The 17146-nt window shown below is 49.5% G+C and overlaps 2 protein-coding genes across 2 annotated transcripts; both read right to left on the bottom strand.

The window, feature by feature from the left end:
- Positions 1 to 9990: 9990 nt before the first annotated feature.
- LOC123815500 (leukocyte immunoglobulin-like receptor subfamily B member 5) lies at positions 9991 to 11894 on the bottom strand. Its single transcript, XM_045833766.1, has 3 exons — positions 11808 to 11894; positions 10846 to 11010; positions 9991 to 10767 (listed from the first exon to the last, which is right to left on the bottom strand). Exons 1-3 carry the CDS (start codon positions 11892 to 11894, stop codon positions 10621 to 10623), a joined length of 399 nt encoding a protein of 132 aa, XP_045689722.1. The 3' UTR covers positions 9991 to 10620.
- A 104-nt stretch (positions 11895 to 11998) lies between these two features.
- Positions 11999 to 16925, bottom strand: LOC123815496 (leukocyte immunoglobulin-like receptor subfamily A member 3). The gene is made up of 9 exons (XM_045833763.1): positions 16546 to 16925; positions 16333 to 16368; positions 15874 to 16158; positions 15412 to 15717; positions 14917 to 15198; positions 14322 to 14621; positions 12620 to 12730; positions 12215 to 12257; positions 11999 to 12134 (listed from the first exon to the last, which is right to left on the bottom strand). Exons 1-9 carry the CDS (start codon positions 16616 to 16618, stop codon positions 11999 to 12001), a joined length of 1572 nt encoding a protein of 523 aa, XP_045689719.1. The 5' UTR covers positions 16619 to 16925.
- Between the last annotated feature and the right edge of the window lie 221 nt (positions 16926 to 17146).

The raw sequence follows: 17146 nt of genomic DNA, 5'->3' as shown, positions 1-17146 counted from the left end.
TCTTCATCTGAAATGAAGAGATTATGGAGTGAAAAATTCCAGAATCTCCCCCGGATCCATGAGTACCTCATTCTGCAGAGACAGACCAGTGTGATCCTGCACCGAGGTGTTAGGAATGACCACTCCTCCCTCCTTGTGCAAAAGTCCCTGTTAAACCATGTGATTAGGCAACTCCTCTGGGTCCTCATCTCTAATTGGATCTTTCACAGAGCTGGCTGAGGGGTGCCTTGTGTGTTACTGTGTCCTCGCTGCAGAGGAAGGGCGTTGAGGTGTCAGAATAGGAACTCTCTGTTTCTGAGCTGGGGAAACAGCCCTCATCCCCATGTTCATGGGTCTTCTGGTCCAACTTTCTCATTCTCTGTCTGTCTGTCTGTTTGTCTGTCAATGTTGTGAAAATAAGAAATATCCAAACCTGCAGAGAAACCTGTGACTCCACTGGAGACTAACTGATGACAATTGCCAGGAAACAAAACATCAAACAGTTGAAAAAATGCTCCAAAGAATGGCAGTTTGCACCTTATTTTGTACATTACAGTGAAAAGAGGAAGCGTAAATGGGTTACATGAAATCCACTGGTGATTTATTAGGGAGGTGGGAAGAAGTAAAGTGAGAACCTCTGGGATTGGATAAAAAGTAAAATGATAGACACATCTTTCACATAGGTGGGTACAGGTAGTTAACAGTCAACAATTAACATAATAACAGTAACAATGAGGGGTTTTAAGGTCTCCCTCTGGTGTGGTGCCAGTGCTTGGAGGGGGTCTGGAATAAAGAAATTTGACATTCCAAAGGCATGTTATCAGACACAAAAAGAGAATAGACTGGCTCGGTTGAAGTAAAGATTGACCTTTTTTAGGGAAAAACACCAGCCTAGAACACAACCACCCACCATGATCTGTTTCTAGTTAGGTAGCTTTTACTTTCAGACCATCTGGGTAATTGAGGTCTCTGTGGGTAATTGAGGTCTCTGAGTTTGTAAGATGCCATGCAAGCCTTCCCTGAGCTTGTCAAGTTTAATAGGTGGCCCCTTTTCTACCTCAGAGTGTCAATTGTTTTCTCTTTGCATTACAACACCATGTGATCTGTTCTCCATTTATTCTTCTTTTCCCTTGACACCCTGCCATGCAAGCTCCCTCTCCTGAGTTTTTTACTCTCTGTGTGTCTGTCTTTCTCTCCCCAATACTAACATTGTATTCAACACCATATCACCCCTTAAAGTTTGCAGAACACAAAGAGAATTAGGGCCAGTGTGGCCACACACCTGTGATCATGACCTTCAGGGGGTCACTGGGGACTGACCACTCACAGGGGGAGTGATGGACAGAGCTATAGCACCTGTAGGTCCCTGCATGTGCAGGTGTCAGGGGCTCATGGAGAAGTGAGCTTGTCTGTTCCCAGCATGGAACTTCTCAGCAACCTGCCAGGAATGCTGTGCATCCCCCTCCTTGCACAGGATAAACTGGTCAAACATGAGTTCTGAGTGACAGTGCAGGGTCACAGCCTCTCCTGTATGCACAAAGGAGCCTGGTTGGACTGAGAGGGAGGGTTTCTTGAAAACACCTAGGAAAAAAGAGAGTAGGTTTCATGTGTTGCCCCCCTCACCCCTTCTCCTGATATTCCAGGAGAGGATGTCCTCCTCCCTCAGCCCTGTGATTTCTCCGTTCCTTCCTAAGTCTTTGAGCAGCATTCCCCCTGAGCATCCGGGTCCATCCTCTGGCTTATGACATTCACAGCCTGGATCTCACCGCCCCCCGCCCCCGCGACCTGCTTTTCTGTCTCTCTTGACTTAAAGACCCAGCCTCTCAGGGCTGGTTCGAAGCTGCATGGCTGTGTGATCCACTCCCACTCTATCGTGTCCCTGCTCTGTATGTGTGGGGTGGAGGTGACCCTGCTAGATGCATTTCCCAACTCCCTGCACATGTCTCTTAGAGCAAAAAAGATGACAGGCAGGAGACTAGGGAAGAACGTGGAGACAAAAGGGGTATTTCCCAATCCATGCTCTAACCTGTGCCTCTGGAGACCACTCCCGATGTGACAGGTGACATTGGCTAATCTGAGGCCTTGGCTGCTCCAAGGCAGGGTTTCAAGAGCCCTGGAGGGTCTCTGGAGCTGGGATCAGGTGACATGGCCCCTGCTGGGTCCTCCCTGCCTGCTCCAGGCAGCAGCATTCTGCTCCTGCTAATTCCTGAGTTGACTCTCCTGCTTGTTGGCACCTTATCCTTGACCTGGGCTCCCCATTCCTTGTGTTACACACCATGTCTCTGCATTCTCAGAGCAGCCTCTCCTTCTAAGGTTCATCCTGATTGGGAATGCAGTGATAACTGTCAGTTCCAAGGGCATCTGGGTACTGACCAACCAGATGTGTGGCTGTGACGTCCAAAACATCTATAGGATACTGCATGCTCTAGGGTCACAGGGCTCATAGTGAAGGTGTTGATGTGATCTCTCTGGAGTTCAGGACTGGGGGTCTCATTCCTCTTGATTAGTTTAAATGAGGTAAATGGAGGGTGGAAATGACACTGAAGAGTCACACTCCCTCCTAGGGGAACCACAGGGCCCAGCCAGGCTGACAGGGAGGGCTTGTTTTGCCCACCTGGGAGAGAAGGGTCACTGCCTTAGAGCTCAGAATGGGGAGCTGCCCCTCTTCTTACCCCTTGTGGGGCTTTTCCTCCTATTCATTCCACCAAGGCTTGCCCCAAACTGAGTCTCCTAATGCCCAGGGTGACCTGGTGGGGAACCAGGGACACAGTCCAACCCCACATGGACCTGCAGGTCACCCCAAAGCAAGGATTATTCTTAGAGTGTTTATAACATGCTTGTACAAAGTTAACCTAAAACACAATTTGAATAAAAGAAATAGACATGGGAGAAACAAGCAAGTTCTACTTGATGAAAATAAGGTGAAACAAAACCCTGATCTTTTATTAAGTTCTCCTCCATCAGAGTTGCCCCAAGGGCCAGGACTGGTCCCTTTCCCTGAGGCAGGTTCAGTGGGAGGCCTTGCAGTTCCTATGACCAAGGGCAGGTTAGGGAAGGCATGGGACACCTGGTTCTAGGAGGCCTGTGTGGGATCAGGCATCTTGTCCCCCTAATTATGGAGATGACAGCGACCTGCCACAGAACACAGCTTTAGAAACCCACAGCCTCCTTCATGTGAACACAGACCTGAGCTTTGTAGCCTCAGGGAGAGACTAGGAAGGTTCTCCCAGCAGAAACAAGACCCTAGGATCCCACAGGACTTGCCACTCTCCTTGTGTTTCCAGAAGTCTCACTGCTGGCCCTCCAGTGTCCTCCAGAGCAGCCCCAACTGCTCTCTCCCTGCAAAATCGCTGGCTGACACCCAGAGGGTTTGCTGCACACTGTACTGAGGGGATGGAGAGGACTCACCTGTGAGTGTCCAGATCCTCTGGCCCAGAGAGAACCCTGGAAGGAAACCACATGAGAGGCAACTGATTCCCAATGGATCCCGTGCTCGCATGCACCCCATCCATGGAATTGGTCCTGTGCCTTGTGGAAGCCCAGATTTCCTCCATGACCCACCCCTCCCTTCCTTTCCAGGACTCACTAACACCCAGGAGGCTGAGGAATTTGGGCAACATGCTGCTGCTTCTGTTGAGCAGGAGACAGGAGCTGAGCAAAGCTGACTAGGTAACAGGATGTGGTTGGGAGGTCCCCACACCCCAGTTTGTACAGTCCACAAGGTGCCAATCACTCAGGAAGCTGACCAGCATCTTCTCACCATGGGGACAGAAAGTGCTGAGGGTCTGACTCGAGCCACATCACAAAATATCCTCAATATCTAAAGTATCAATTTTTTTGCCTAGAATCCACAATCATATGAGGGTGTTACATTGTCTTGCTACCCTTTTTATTTTGTAGTTACTATTCAGTGTATAACATGCCCTATTCCCTTCCCAAGATAATAAGTAAATATTAATGTTAAAAAACTATTTGCGGAAGGAATATCTAATGTGTGCCCTGGTTAATATTCTTTAGGCCTCATGCTTACTGCAGGTGCTTTACTTCTGTTAAAAAAAAGGTATTTAACCAAGAACATTCTTTTCCCTAGCTTTTTCAGAAATAATGACACATGGGAATTGTGTATATTTAAGGTGTACATCTTGGTGTTTTGGTATATATGTACAATCTGAAAAGATCACCACACTTGAATGATTGATACATCCATCACCTCACACAATTTTCATTTTGTTGCAGTGTGTGGGGTGAGAACACAGCAAATTTCTAGTGCACAATTCATAATTGTTTAACTATGATTAGCACTCAGTACATTAGGTCTCCAAAATGTATTTATCATGCAACAGAAAGTTTACATGTATTGATCAATGTTTTCTTCTTCTCCCAATCCCCAGCCTCTGGTAATCACTACTCTCCCTTATTTTACTTGATTTCAGATCTCTAAAAAAATTATTCTGCAGATAAAGGAAATCATGCAGGATTTATCTCACTGTTTCTGGCTCATGTCACTCAGCATAATGTACTCCTGGTGCATTCATGTTGTCTCAAAGGGCAGCACTTCCTGCTTTTTGTGGTTGAAGAGTTTTCCATTGTGTATCTACACACCACAGCTGCCTTATCAACCATCTGCTGGTGGAAACCTGAGGTGGTTTCCATGTCTTTGCTGTCCTGAGTAACCCTGCAGTGAACCTGGGAGTGCAGATATCTCTTTGAGATCCTGGTTTCATGTCCTCTGAATAGAAACTCACAGTGAAAGTGCTGGATCCTATGAAAGTTCTAAGCCGTGCACACTGATAACTACAGAATAATCATGGGGATGTCAAGTCCAGCCTAGGGAACAGAGTTGCCAAAGAACATAGATGCATAACCCATGGACATGGACAACAGTGTGAGGACTGCCTGAGGGACTTGGGGGGTGCTGGGTGGAGGGTAGCAAAGGGAGAAAAAATGGGACCACTGTAATAGCATAAATATAAAATATAATTAAAGAAAGAAAGTTCTGTTTTCATTTTTGTAAGGAACTCAATGCCAGTGTCAGGGTTCATGCATGGGCTGGCTGTGGAGACCTGAACATCAATTACCCTGAATCCTCCCCATTTCCTCATTCTCAGTTGCCCCCAGAGTATCCAGCCTGCATATCCCTCAGCCAGACAGAGGCTGGATCTTTGGGCAGTGATAGAAAGGCTGTGGGGGCAGAGGCTCCTGTTACCCTCACCTCCCAAAAGAAATTGCATGTGGAGGGCATCTCACTGTAGGGCGCAGGACCCATGGGTGGGAGGGTCGATTCAGTATAGTGAAGCTGTTCTTCTTCCCCTTGTCAAGGTGATATTTCTTGGGTTTTTTGTTCCATGGGGTGCTGGTGCTGGAACTTCGCATGTTCACCCCAGAGTGTGAATGTAGTTTTGAGTTTTGTCCATAGATGGTGGTTAAGTCGTGGCTTCTGTGGGTGAGCAGAGCCGAGACTTCTTATCTGGCCACCATCTTGCTCATGTTGGTCACTGTCATTTTCAAGGTCATTCTCCTAATGATTGACCATGGGGAGCATGTTTTCCTGAGCTCATCTTTCCATTTGTAGCTATTGTCTTTGCAGAATATCTTTTTGGTAGAGATACCTACTCACATCCTTTGACCAGTTTTATGAATTGGGCTTTCTTGGTGTGTGTGGTTGAGTTACATACGTGCTTTGTGTATCCTGGACTAAATCATTATCAAGTATAATTTGCAAATATTTTCTCCAGTTTTGTATGTCTGAGTTTTTTTTACTCTCTTGATAGCGATTTTTGATTCACATACATTATTACTTTGATAAAGTCTAACATATATTTTTGTTTATTGTGCTTTTAGTGTCATTTCCAAGAAAACATAAATTAGCCCACACTCATGAAGATTTTTATCCATTAGATCCCGATTTTTATAATATTAGTTGCATACTGATTTATTTTGAGTTCATTTTGGTGTGGGGTGTGTGATACATAGAACACTTCATTCTTTTGCATTTTTTGTACATTCGTTTATCAAACACCACATATCAGTGACAAGTATTTTTGATACCGAGTCTGTTTTTCAAAGTCAGGCATCCAGGGAGTTTCCATCAAGAAAGGAATCAAGACAAGCCTGACCTCAACATCTGATACCCCCTGCACTCAGCTCCTTTCCCTTGAGTCCTCCTCAGTGGGGTCCAGGAGGACAGCAGATATCCTGAGCATTGTTCAGCCTGCAACCAAAACCTGTGTGATCGGAAATGAGTTCCCAATGGAGTTGAACCCCATTCTGTGAAATAACCCACATGTACATACTGGTGACCTACAAGCATCCAGACAGTTGGAGCAACATGGGATCGGGAGCTGTCGTGGACCTTTGACATGGTCAGTTGCATGTCTGGTGTGATGCACAGGCTGTCTTCTGAGACCCAGCATCTGCCCCAGGCAGGGACTCCTCTTTTGGTTGGACTTAGAGCAGCTGGTAGGGCAGGTCCTGATCATGTTTTGAGGGAACTGTAATGCCAACACAACACTTTTCCTGTAACACATCAACAACTACTTTAAAGAAGCACATTGCCTGGGTTAGCTAGTGGACTTTACCACCTAACTTCATGACAGCTCAGTAAATTGTATGAAGATATAGAGAAATCACCAAATAGAAAGGCAGCATTTCCTATAATGACAACTGGACTTTGAAGTCACCAAATGAAACTCACAAAGGACATTTGAACAAACCTTCAACATTGCACTACATTTAACCCCTGAACGGATCACAAGGGATCCATTCCTACTTTTGTTCATAAGGTTTCTCTTAGGGGTGCCTGCCTGAGTGACCAATGGCGTCTCTTTCTGAAGGTTACACAATGGAACAGCCCTGCCTGCCTTCTTTTGAGAATCCTCTTTCATTGACTCACCAGCACGTTTGAAGATTGAAATGCATTGTTTTGGTGATTTAATTTTCACTTTTGCACCATCATCTGGTAGGTCATGGTGAACAAATACCACCCGTGTTTCTTTTTTACTCATGGGGTTTTGTGATGTGTGCTTGCTTTATAATATGAGGGTCACACTGGTCCATGTTCTTGTGAGTGTAACTGGTGCCTGCATACACAGTTTCTCTAGCATGTATATGTTATGGTCAAAACTCTGTGTCTCCTCCTTTTACTTAGATAATTCCAACATACTCTCCAAATGGGTTGAAGTAATTTTTACCTCCACCACATTTATTTGAATTCTGAACCCATTTGTTTTCAGATTTTATTTTTTACTCTTGTGTGAATATCTGGGGTTATGTTGTCACAATTTCACTGACACTGCATTTTCACACTACAGTAGGAATTATCATTATGTCTACAAGATGATGAAATGCAGTTGAACAGAGGGCATGTGGGGAGGTGTTTGTCCGAAGGCCCTTTCTCGGTGGTGAGGATGATTCTGCAATCTCCCAACTCTGCACACAGTGAAGTCAGGTTGCCATTTTAGGTTGGTCATGGGGGAAGAATTTACACCACAGAAATGGGCAAGCGTCACAAGTCAGGATGCTCAAATAGATGAGTTTTCAGAGCAGCACACCACCAGGCTGTCCCTTCAAGTGATGACTTTTCTCAGGAAATGGCACAGGTGGCATCTGATAGAGACAGGAAGGACTGTGGGAACAGAAAGGGTGGTGGTGTGGGTTGGGATCTGTATTTCCCAGGCTTGTATCTGACTTAGTGCATTTAATCAGTTAGTGAATCCACATTAATTTTGTGAACTGAAGAAATATAAATTCAATAATGCCCATCTGGTAATATGATTATAAATGAAGAACATTTTATTACATAACAGGGGAAGAGGGCATGATATTTTAGATGTGAGGACTCAAAGCAGCCATGTGGGATGGACCTCAAGAAAACAAAACAAAGGGAGTCATTGCAGAACATCAACAAAGAAACCCCCTGGTCCCCTCCTTTAGTACTGTCTCAGGCTCTGCAGGGACAGGGCCCTGGGCTGAGGAGCCCCAGAACTAGCACCTGGAAGGGGAGCAAGCACAGCCTGACTTTTTCTGCCTCTAGAGTTTCCTTTAAAGATACAGCGAGGCTCTCAGGGTGGTGAACCTGGCTCACATGGCTGCATCCCTTGCTATGATTCATAGCCCATCGTCATGACCTCAGTGGCCATATTCTCAGAGAACTGATCTGTCACAAGAGCATTTGTTGCATCCTCAAAAAATGTTTAACAGGGAAGAATGTCTGGATGTCTGATTGTTGATGGGAGTTCCAGGTGTCTCCTGCTTGGTTGCACTAGCAGGTGCAGGATCAGAAGATGCTGTGGTGGAAAGCTGGAGAAACAGGTGCAGGTGCAGGTGTGGGAGTGGGAGCCAAAGCAGGGGCAGAGGTGGGACCTGACCCACAGCTGAGACTGTGAGGGAGGGAACTGCTCTGGGTGCTGGGTGCTGGGCAGGGCCTGTGGTGGGGCGGGGCCCCAGGGTGGCCACCCTCCACTCCCCCCTCAGATGGGTGCCCCTCCCCTCCCAGCAAAACCTGGGGTGTGGGGCTGGCCTGGACTGACATGCAGGAGTACCAGGAGGTGAGAAGCTGAGCCTGTGCAGCTCCCTAGTGACTATTTTTGGCCCAGTCTCAATTGCAGGTAAAAAGTTTTCAAGTTTTTATGTTTAAACATCATTTCTTTTTAGAAAGCTTTTGAAAGATGCTTTGATAGGTGATAGAAAATGCCCTTGTCTTTCTGAAGTGTTTTTCATTAGAAATTGGTGCTGTATTTTAACACAAGTTTTACATCAGTTGGGAGGATCCTTTTATTTTATTTTATTTTATTTTATTTTATTTTATTTTATTTTATTTTATTTTATTTTTTATTACTATGCTTTGAAAGTTTGAATTGTACTGATGATGTTCTGGATATGAACCAACTGTGCATTCCTGAAATCACATACCTGCCTGGTCGGGATGGATGACACAGTTTATGCTTTGATGCATCTTGGTGAAATTTTGTTTAGGACTCTGCACCTGAGCTCACATGAGAGAGCTTCCTGTGAGATCTCCTCTTTGTAGCTCCGTCGTTTGGTTTCATCATCAATTTATTTCTGGCCTGATAAACTCTGTTGTGGGATGTGCCTTTCTTCTCTGTTGTCAAGAAAAATGAGTGTAAGGCTGTTGTGTGTATGTTTGTGTATCTGAGTGTGTGTGTTTGTGTGTGTGTGCGTGCTTTTGCATACAAAAGCATTTGGAAGATTTTATCAGTGAGTTTTCCCAGACTCCACATTCATTTTGTGGGAAAAGTTTGAAGTACAAGGTCAAAATGTTTCATGTAGAACAGTTCAGAGTTTCTATTTATTCTATGTCTGTCATTTTCGTAAATTGTATTTTTGTGGATTTCATCTACATTTTTTATTATGTTGGTGTGAAAATGTTAGTAGTGTTCTTGTGAAAATTCATGACCTTTTTATTAAAGGGCAGTAAAGCACAGAACTCTTATTTATGTCTCAGGGGTATGCGTTTCACAGTGTTCTGTTATGTATTTGAAAGGAAGGCTGTGAGATGCTGTCCTGATAGGGGTGACAAGAGGCTTCTCTCTTTGTTCTGTGCCCAGTGTCCTAGACCTTAGAAATGTGATTAATGTTTGCAAGAATGAAAATTTTTTGGCCTTCCTGATTTTTCCTCAGTAGCTGCTCTTACTGTTATGATTTTCCACCTTCTACCCTCATTGGGAATACTTTGCCATTCTTTTTGTAATTTTTTGTAAATCTTTGATGTAGTATATCACCTATATACTTCATTGTGTCCCGACCACTCAAAGGCTCATCTCCTTCTGTCACTGCACACTTAACACCCTTCCTTTTTCATCTGCCCCCTGCCAACACCCTTCCCCTAAAGTGACCAGTTTTTTGATGTCTACCTCTATGAGTTTGTTTTCTTTTTTATGTGTTGCTCTCTGTATGTCTGTGTATGCCCCTATGTGTGTGCATGTGTGTGTGTGTTTCATACATGCATATATGTTCAGAAGCATTTGCAAATAAAGCTTTTTGGAATCCACATTCACATTGCAGGAAATTTTTTATTACAAGTTCCATATAGTTAATACATATGACAGTACAGAGTTTCACATCTCACTCACATACAAGTGAAGTCGTACGGTCCTTGTGCTGGGGGGTCTGACTTACCCCATGTAGCATGACATACTCACAATGCCTCCGTGTCACTGCACTTACAGGATTTCATCTCTGTGGCTGAGCAACACTCCATCACACAGGTTGCCACACCTTCATCTCAGCATGTGTGGAAGGACATTTAGGTGGTTTCTATGTCTTCACCTTTTTCTTCTCTAAGATGTTCATTCATGGTTGTTAATGTTCCATTTCATAGGACTAATGTATAACATTTACATGATCATTCATTGATAGCATTCTGTCCCTTCCATTTTGGTTCTAAATTTACACATTGATTCTTGGTAAGTCTGTTGCTTGGATTCCAAAGTATAGAGATAGTACTTATCTGTGGTTGCCAAATAAGGGGACTCCCAGAGGGTCCCAGAAGCTGTTGGGGTCCATGTCTGGTCCCCAGGCTGGCTGTGGGCCACTAGTGAGTGTCCTTTCATGCAGCTCCTGTGCCTTCTGGGGTCGCTGCAGGGCCCCTCCTGGGAGTGTGGGGTCTGAATCCTTCCTCAGCTAGTGGACAGCCAGAGCAGCATACACACTGGACTCATCTGGGGGCTCCTCTGATGGGGAGGAAGAGGGTGCACTTGCCTCCTGTCTGATGGCCAAGTGGGTCAGCTGGGCGTAGGTCACATCCTGGGGGGCAGCAGAGGCAGCAGCCTGGAGCAGGGGGCAGCGAGAGGAGTGAATGGTGGTTGGGGTTGGGGAAGCCTGGGGTCTGGAGAGGACAGGACCCACCTGACTGTCCATGTGTGTGTCCTCTTCTGCTTGTCTGTCCTTCATGTCCAGTAATTCCTCTGATAGTGGGGAAGGTGAAGAGGCCATTCCCTGCCTGAGCTTTGATGTTGAGAGGGTCACCTGGGTGTATGTCTCTCCCTGGGAGTCATCATGAGTCCTGTTCTGCTGCAGAGAGACAGTGAGACAGAACCAGTGTATCCTTGACCCCACAGTTGAAATCCTCCAGTCATGAGTGCACCCGGTGTCAGACTGATGAGTTAAACTTCAGATCAGATGAGGTCACTCTCCTGGTGGAGTCTGCAGGGACTCCCTGAGCCTTGGGACTCCTGGTGCTTCTACAGATCTGACTCTTAACCTAACGCTCTGTCTCATGCTCTTTCAGCTCCAGCCACAAAGCCCATCTGGCTGAAGCAGCAGGTCCTGCCTCAGGACCTTTGCACCTGCTGTTCTCTTTGTTCTCTCCCCTCACCACACATTCCTCCCCCTGCTCTTGCTTCATTCTCCTTCACAGCACTTAGCTCTCCAGGACATCATCTGCCTGTTTGCAGGTGTCTCCCTCACCCACAGGGGAGCTGGAGGAGGGTGGGGACAGGCTGCTCAGGGTTGCAGTGGGACACTGACATGGAGCCGGTAACCAGTGAGCCCCTGTCACAGCCGCTGCATGAATGAGTGACAGGACCCTGGGACCTGCAGTCATTCAGTCATTCATGCCTCCTCCTGAGACCTGGGGCTGCACAGGGACAGAAGATGAGGAGCCAGCACAGGAGACCACCCAGGACGGGTCACGAGGACACAGGAAAGCTGAGGGAGGGTGAGTCACAGCAGGACAACTCAGTGCCCAGAAGGCCAGGTCAGTGTGGGTGCTACTGAGAACCAGGGGAGGTGAGGACAGGGAGTGGCAACTGGAGTAAACTGGGCAACAGGAAGGTCTTTGGCAGCCTGGACAGGAGCCAGTATCTCACCTGAGGATCCAGCTCCATGCCCTCCCCAGGCTGTGGGTCTTTCACAGCAGCATCTGTGGGGGCAGAACAGGGTGTGTCTCCTGTCATGGTCCCTGAGATCTCAGGACTGCAGACCTGCCTGCTCCCAGTTGGGCCACTAACCCAGGGGTGAGGTGAGGGGCTAGGTTGGGCTGTGTGGATTTCAGTCTCTCTCACCCCTGACCCCCACAGCCTCCCAAGCTGTCCCCTCCCCCATAGCCTCCTGAAATCCTTGTGTCCCCTCCCCAGGGCAGCTGTCCCTTCCTCTCACAGAGGGGTTCTTCTTGGGCATCTGCAGCTGGGTTGGATCTGGGGGAGGAGACAGCGGAGTTAGGGGCAGAGCGGCTCCTGTTGGGGTGTGGGTCTGGGGCCTTTGGGGCAGGAATTACCTGGTGTGCAGGCCTCTGTTCTTGGGCTCCAGGTCTGTGGCCCCTGCAGGAGGTCAGATATCAGCCTTTCTCTGGGCTGGCCAAGAGCGAGAGTCTCAGCATTGGGAGGGTTGGGACCACCCCTCTTCCTCCTCCCCATGTGATTCCAGAGGAAAGAAGAAAACCTTAACACACTTGTGCATACATTTCATGTTTCAGGACACTAAAAATAATAAAAGACTACCTCACATTTGCACATCTGTGCTCATGGTAAGTATTTTCATTCTAGATTTTCTGATTGGAGATTCTGGAGAAATCTGTTTCTCAGCTACCCTTCCCCACCTATTTATTTTCCTGCAGCAGGTGCTCTGAGCCCCTCTCTCCTGTAACCCAGTCACCCCCTTTCCTACTCACCCAATGTCCTACCTTTGCTCTGATGCCAGAATCGAAGGAGGAGGAAGAGGAGGAGGAAGAGCAGCAGGGTGAGGGCCACTGAGACCCCAATCAGGATGTTCCAGTACCATTGGAGACCTTGGGCTGGAGTGATGTCATGAATGAGCCAAAGGTGCCATTTAATGAGCACCTACTGTGTGCAAAGCACATGCTGGGGTCTGCTGTTCATCTCTTCTAACCTCACAGCCCTCATGCACCAGGGATGGCTGACCTTCCACCCAGTCTACTGCAGCTCAGAGAGGTTAGCCACATGCCCTAGGCCACCCAGCCTGTCCAGAACAGGGCTGGGACTGGACCCCGGGATATGGGTCTCATTAGCTGTCCTCCTGCTACCCCAGGTGGACACCAGCTCTGAGCTCTGGGCTCTTCATCTGTCAGGAGCCTGTCCTATCTCCCCCAGAGCTGAGGGTCCTTCCTTAGTACCTGTCCCACAGCACAGCAGGGACACAGGAGGGGCAGGGATTTGGGGTGAATCCTAACGCCTGTTTGGGAAGGGCAGGCAGGGCTGAAGCTCTGCCTTCCTGAGCTCTGTGAGTCCCCTTATGTCAACTAATGTCACTGTAGGCCTGTGGGCAGGAGGGGACTAGGGGTGAACAGACATGAACCTGACTTTCAGATAGGAGAAGGGACCTCAGGTCCCCTACAGCAGGAGCAACAGAGCTGGGTCCAGAACCAGGTCTGACTCCAGTCCTTGTTCCCTCCTCTGAGTTGAGTCTGAGCTGAGGGAAAGGACCTGGGTGTCTCAGACCCTTTTCCTGTGTGTCCCTCTTTGTATATTCTCATCATCACTGCTAGAGAGGAGACAGTCCCCATAACATCATGTGCTGGGGGGCTTCCTTGTGAGGCCCCCTCCTAGGAGGTCAGAACCATACTAAAAGGCAATCTAAGCTCTGGGCAACAATTCTCTCCTTTTACACTTGGAGACACTGAGGCACAGAGAGGGGAAGGGCGTGTCCAATTCAGAGCCTCCAGAGAAGCTTGAACTTGCAGAGGACTCAGCCCCTGTCCCCATGGACACATCCAACGCCTCCCCACAGAGACCCTCACTTATTGCTCTATGGTCTTGTCTCATAGGGGAGATGGCAGGATCCTCAGAGCCTCCTGGTGGTCAGGATAGGGGTAAGGTGTGGGAGCTGCCTTCTCTCCACTTGAGCCGGGTGCCCCTCCCCTAAGTGGGACCACAGCATCTCCCTCCCCCATGACCAAGGGACCTGTCACCTTTCAACCTCACATCCCTGAGGGCTCCATGATCCCCCCCAGCATCACTGTCTGGCCCCAAGGCTCCCTGGGATACAAGTGTGCAAGAGTAGGGGATCTGGTTCTCTCTGGAAGCAAGGCCTCTGCTAATCACCACGCTCACCCTGGGGTCTGGGTGAGGCCATGGGCACTCAAAAAGGAAGGGATCAGGATGGGTGTCCTTGGCTTCTCCTCCCTTTGCTCAGCCCAAGGCATCTCCAGCCTCCCTGGGCCCCTGGAAACTGTCTGGGCCTCAGATGTATGATGAGGGTGAGGCAGGGGTGGGGTAGCTATGTTTTTCTATCCCTCTGGGAGGTGAGAGTCCCCTCATGCTGACCCTCTTTTGGTGACACCCTCACTCCATATCCAGCCTAAAGGCCCCATGGGGACAGGGTCTAAAATGACCATGAGGACACAGGGGTGGGGAGGGGATCCTCACCTGAGACCAGAAGCTCCAGGGGGTCACTGGGCTGTGACAGCTGGAAGGGGGAGGAGCTGTTTGAGCTGTAGCACCTGTAGGTCCCATTGTGGCCCCAGGTCACAGGGCTGATGGTGAAGTTGGCCTGAGAGGGGGCAGCTGTGTCCTGCAGATGAAGCTGCTGGGGAGGATCTGGGGACCCCTCTCTGTGCAGGTGGAAGGTGTCAGCCCTGACCTCAGATCCACACTGCAGGGTCACGTTGGCTCCCCAGGGCACTGAGGGCCCTGGCAGGGCTGAGAGGGAGGGTTTCCTGTCCATTCCTGGGGAGAGGAGGGCTGTGATGTGCAGAGTAACCTCACCCCCTATGCCCTTGACCCTGAGCTGAGGGACCATGTCCTTCCCCAGGGACACTGTCTGTGACCCCTCTCAGCTCCTCTCAGTCCCTCTGGTGGGCAGCTTTTATCTCCATGCCCATCACTTCCTCCCTCCCCAAAACCTCAGTCCTCTCAGCCTCTACTTCAGGACCTGATTCTGGATCCCATCACCACCAAGGTGACCCCGGGCCAGAGCCCCAAGGCAGACAGTCAGGACAGGGGGCAGGGCAGGGCTCCTCACCTGCAATGAAGACGTCCAGGGGGGCGCTGGGGGCCGACCACACATAGGAAAGGTTGTGTCCACTGTAGCACCTGTACCGGCCCCCATGGGTGAGGTACACAGGGCCCCGAGTGAAGTTGGGGCTATGCTGCCCATGGAGACGCTGAGGGGGTGTGAGCCCCTGGTCCTTGGTCAGAGCGAATCTGTCAAAGCCGGGATCTGAGTGACACTGGAGGGTGAGGTGGTCTCCAGTCAGCAGCAGGGGGCCTGGCTGGGCTGAGAGGGAGGGCTCCCTGTACACACCTGGGGAGAAGGTCATTGTCACTCAGGGGCACACCAGCCCATTGGGGCTGCAGGGAGAGCTCTCACTTGTCCCTCCCTAAGTCTCCTCTCTCTGGTTCTGTCCCCAGTAAACCCCTGTCAGTGACCCCACAACCCCCAGGACTTTAGTAGGCAGGTTTAGATCAGAAATTTGGGGCCGATGAAAGAACTGTAGCCAAGTATGGGCCACCTCACCTGTGACCTCAAGGCGTAGAGGGACACTGGGGTGTGACCACACATTGGGATTGTAGCTGGAAAAACCATAGCATCTGTAGGTCCCCCCATGGGAGGAGTTCACAGGGCCCACAGAGAAGACAGTCTGCCACCTCCAAGCACTGTAATTCCATTCCGAATTCCGGCGTGTGGGCAGCTCAGCCCCTCCCTCCTTCAGCAGGAGGAAAGGGCCCTGTGTGGACTGTGAGCTGCACAAGAGGGACACATTCCCTCCTGAGGCCACCACTGGGCCTGGCTGGGCTGAGAGGGAGGGTGCTCTGTCCACTCCTGAGGGAGAAGGAGGATCTGATTTAAAGGGGACAGTCACCCCAACTTCCCTAGGTGTCGGCTGTGAGGGCTGAGGCCTCCCTACAGCCACATTCTATCCCCTTCATCCTCTGAGGAGTGGTCCACAGTGGGGAGGAGACCTGGGTTCCCCCTTACCTGTCACCACCAGGAGCAGGGGCTCGCTTTTCTCAGACAGCGTGTCCCCAGCGCTGTATGCACACTGGTACAGCCCCGTGTACTGTGAGCTCATGTACTGAATGAGGAACCCGGTCTTGTTGCTGGAGGTCTGTGAGACCCTCTTATAAGAGGGCTGAGAGCTCCTGTCATCATACAGAAGGTAGCCATCTGCCTGCAGAGACCCCTGACACCAGATGGTCACAGGACTCCCCTCTATGACCCTCGGGCCTGGGTCTGCCCAGATAGAGGGTTTGGGGGGAACTCCTGGAAAGGAATCAGACATTCAGTGTCAGGGGGTGTTCTTGTTCCCTCAGTTTCCCCAGTTGTCACTCTAAGGCCCCTCCCACACTGGTCACCATCAGCCCAGATGCACTGTGTGTCCCCCAGCTGCCCAGGGGCATCTTTGTGCTGAAGCAAGAGCTCTGGGGAAGGACTCACCTGCCTGGACCTGGTCCCACAGGCCACCACACAATCCTGGAAGAGAATCCCTGTGAGATTATCCTTTTCCCACCCACAAAGGTTCCAGGCCTGGTCTGGAACCCTGCTGAGCTGATATCTTCTGTCCTTAGAATTTCTGCCCCCTCTGACCCAACTGAGTCCAAATCTGTGAGTGCAGAAGAGCCCATCCTTCTGATTTTCCCCAGAACTCACCAAGACTGAGAAGAGCAATGAAGGTCCAGGTCATTATGCTGTCTGCTAGGGTCCCCAGGGGTGCAGATGACATAAAATGTCCCTGAGCCCTGCAGGACAGACAGACACACAGGCTGTACCAAGGTCCAGGCTTTCTGTGACAAGTCACAGTTTCTTCCTCCGCTGCAACCTGCCCTCCCTGAGGGGTGGTGGGGGAGACAGCAGGTTCTGGCACCTTTCAGACCAGATCTCAGTCTCAGCAGACCCCAAAGGTGCTGCCTCCACCTCATGTGATGCCCAAGTCCAGAGGGAGACACCTTTCCCAGAATATGAGGGCAGAGGATGCTGGGCAGGACTCAGGAGCAGCCCAGTTCTTGTCAAACTTCTGACTGCCTGTTTTACAGCCCATATAACTGTGGGCAATTCACTTCCTTTTCCTGAGACAATGTAAAAGCAAAGTTTCTTCCGGCCTTTCTCCATTCCAGCATCTGGCTGATGTTGACTGAGCATGTGCGCTGTCCACCACAGGGCCAGCCCAGGGGGGGTGAGAGGACATTACCATGGACCAGAAAGAGGGTGATTATTCTAAGAGCCATGAGTCACCAAGGTGTGTGGTGTCCTG

The sequence above is a fragment of the Phyllostomus hastatus genome, unplaced genomic scaffold (assembly GCF_019186645.2).
Source record: "Phyllostomus hastatus isolate PE091 unplaced genomic scaffold, TTU_PhHast_1.1 phas_contig_181, whole genome shotgun sequence".
Classification (NCBI taxonomy): Eukaryota; Metazoa; Chordata; class Mammalia; order Chiroptera; family Phyllostomidae; genus Phyllostomus; species Phyllostomus hastatus.
Note: the sequence above shows the minus strand (reverse complement) of the source record. Positions and strands in the feature narration are given on the sequence as shown.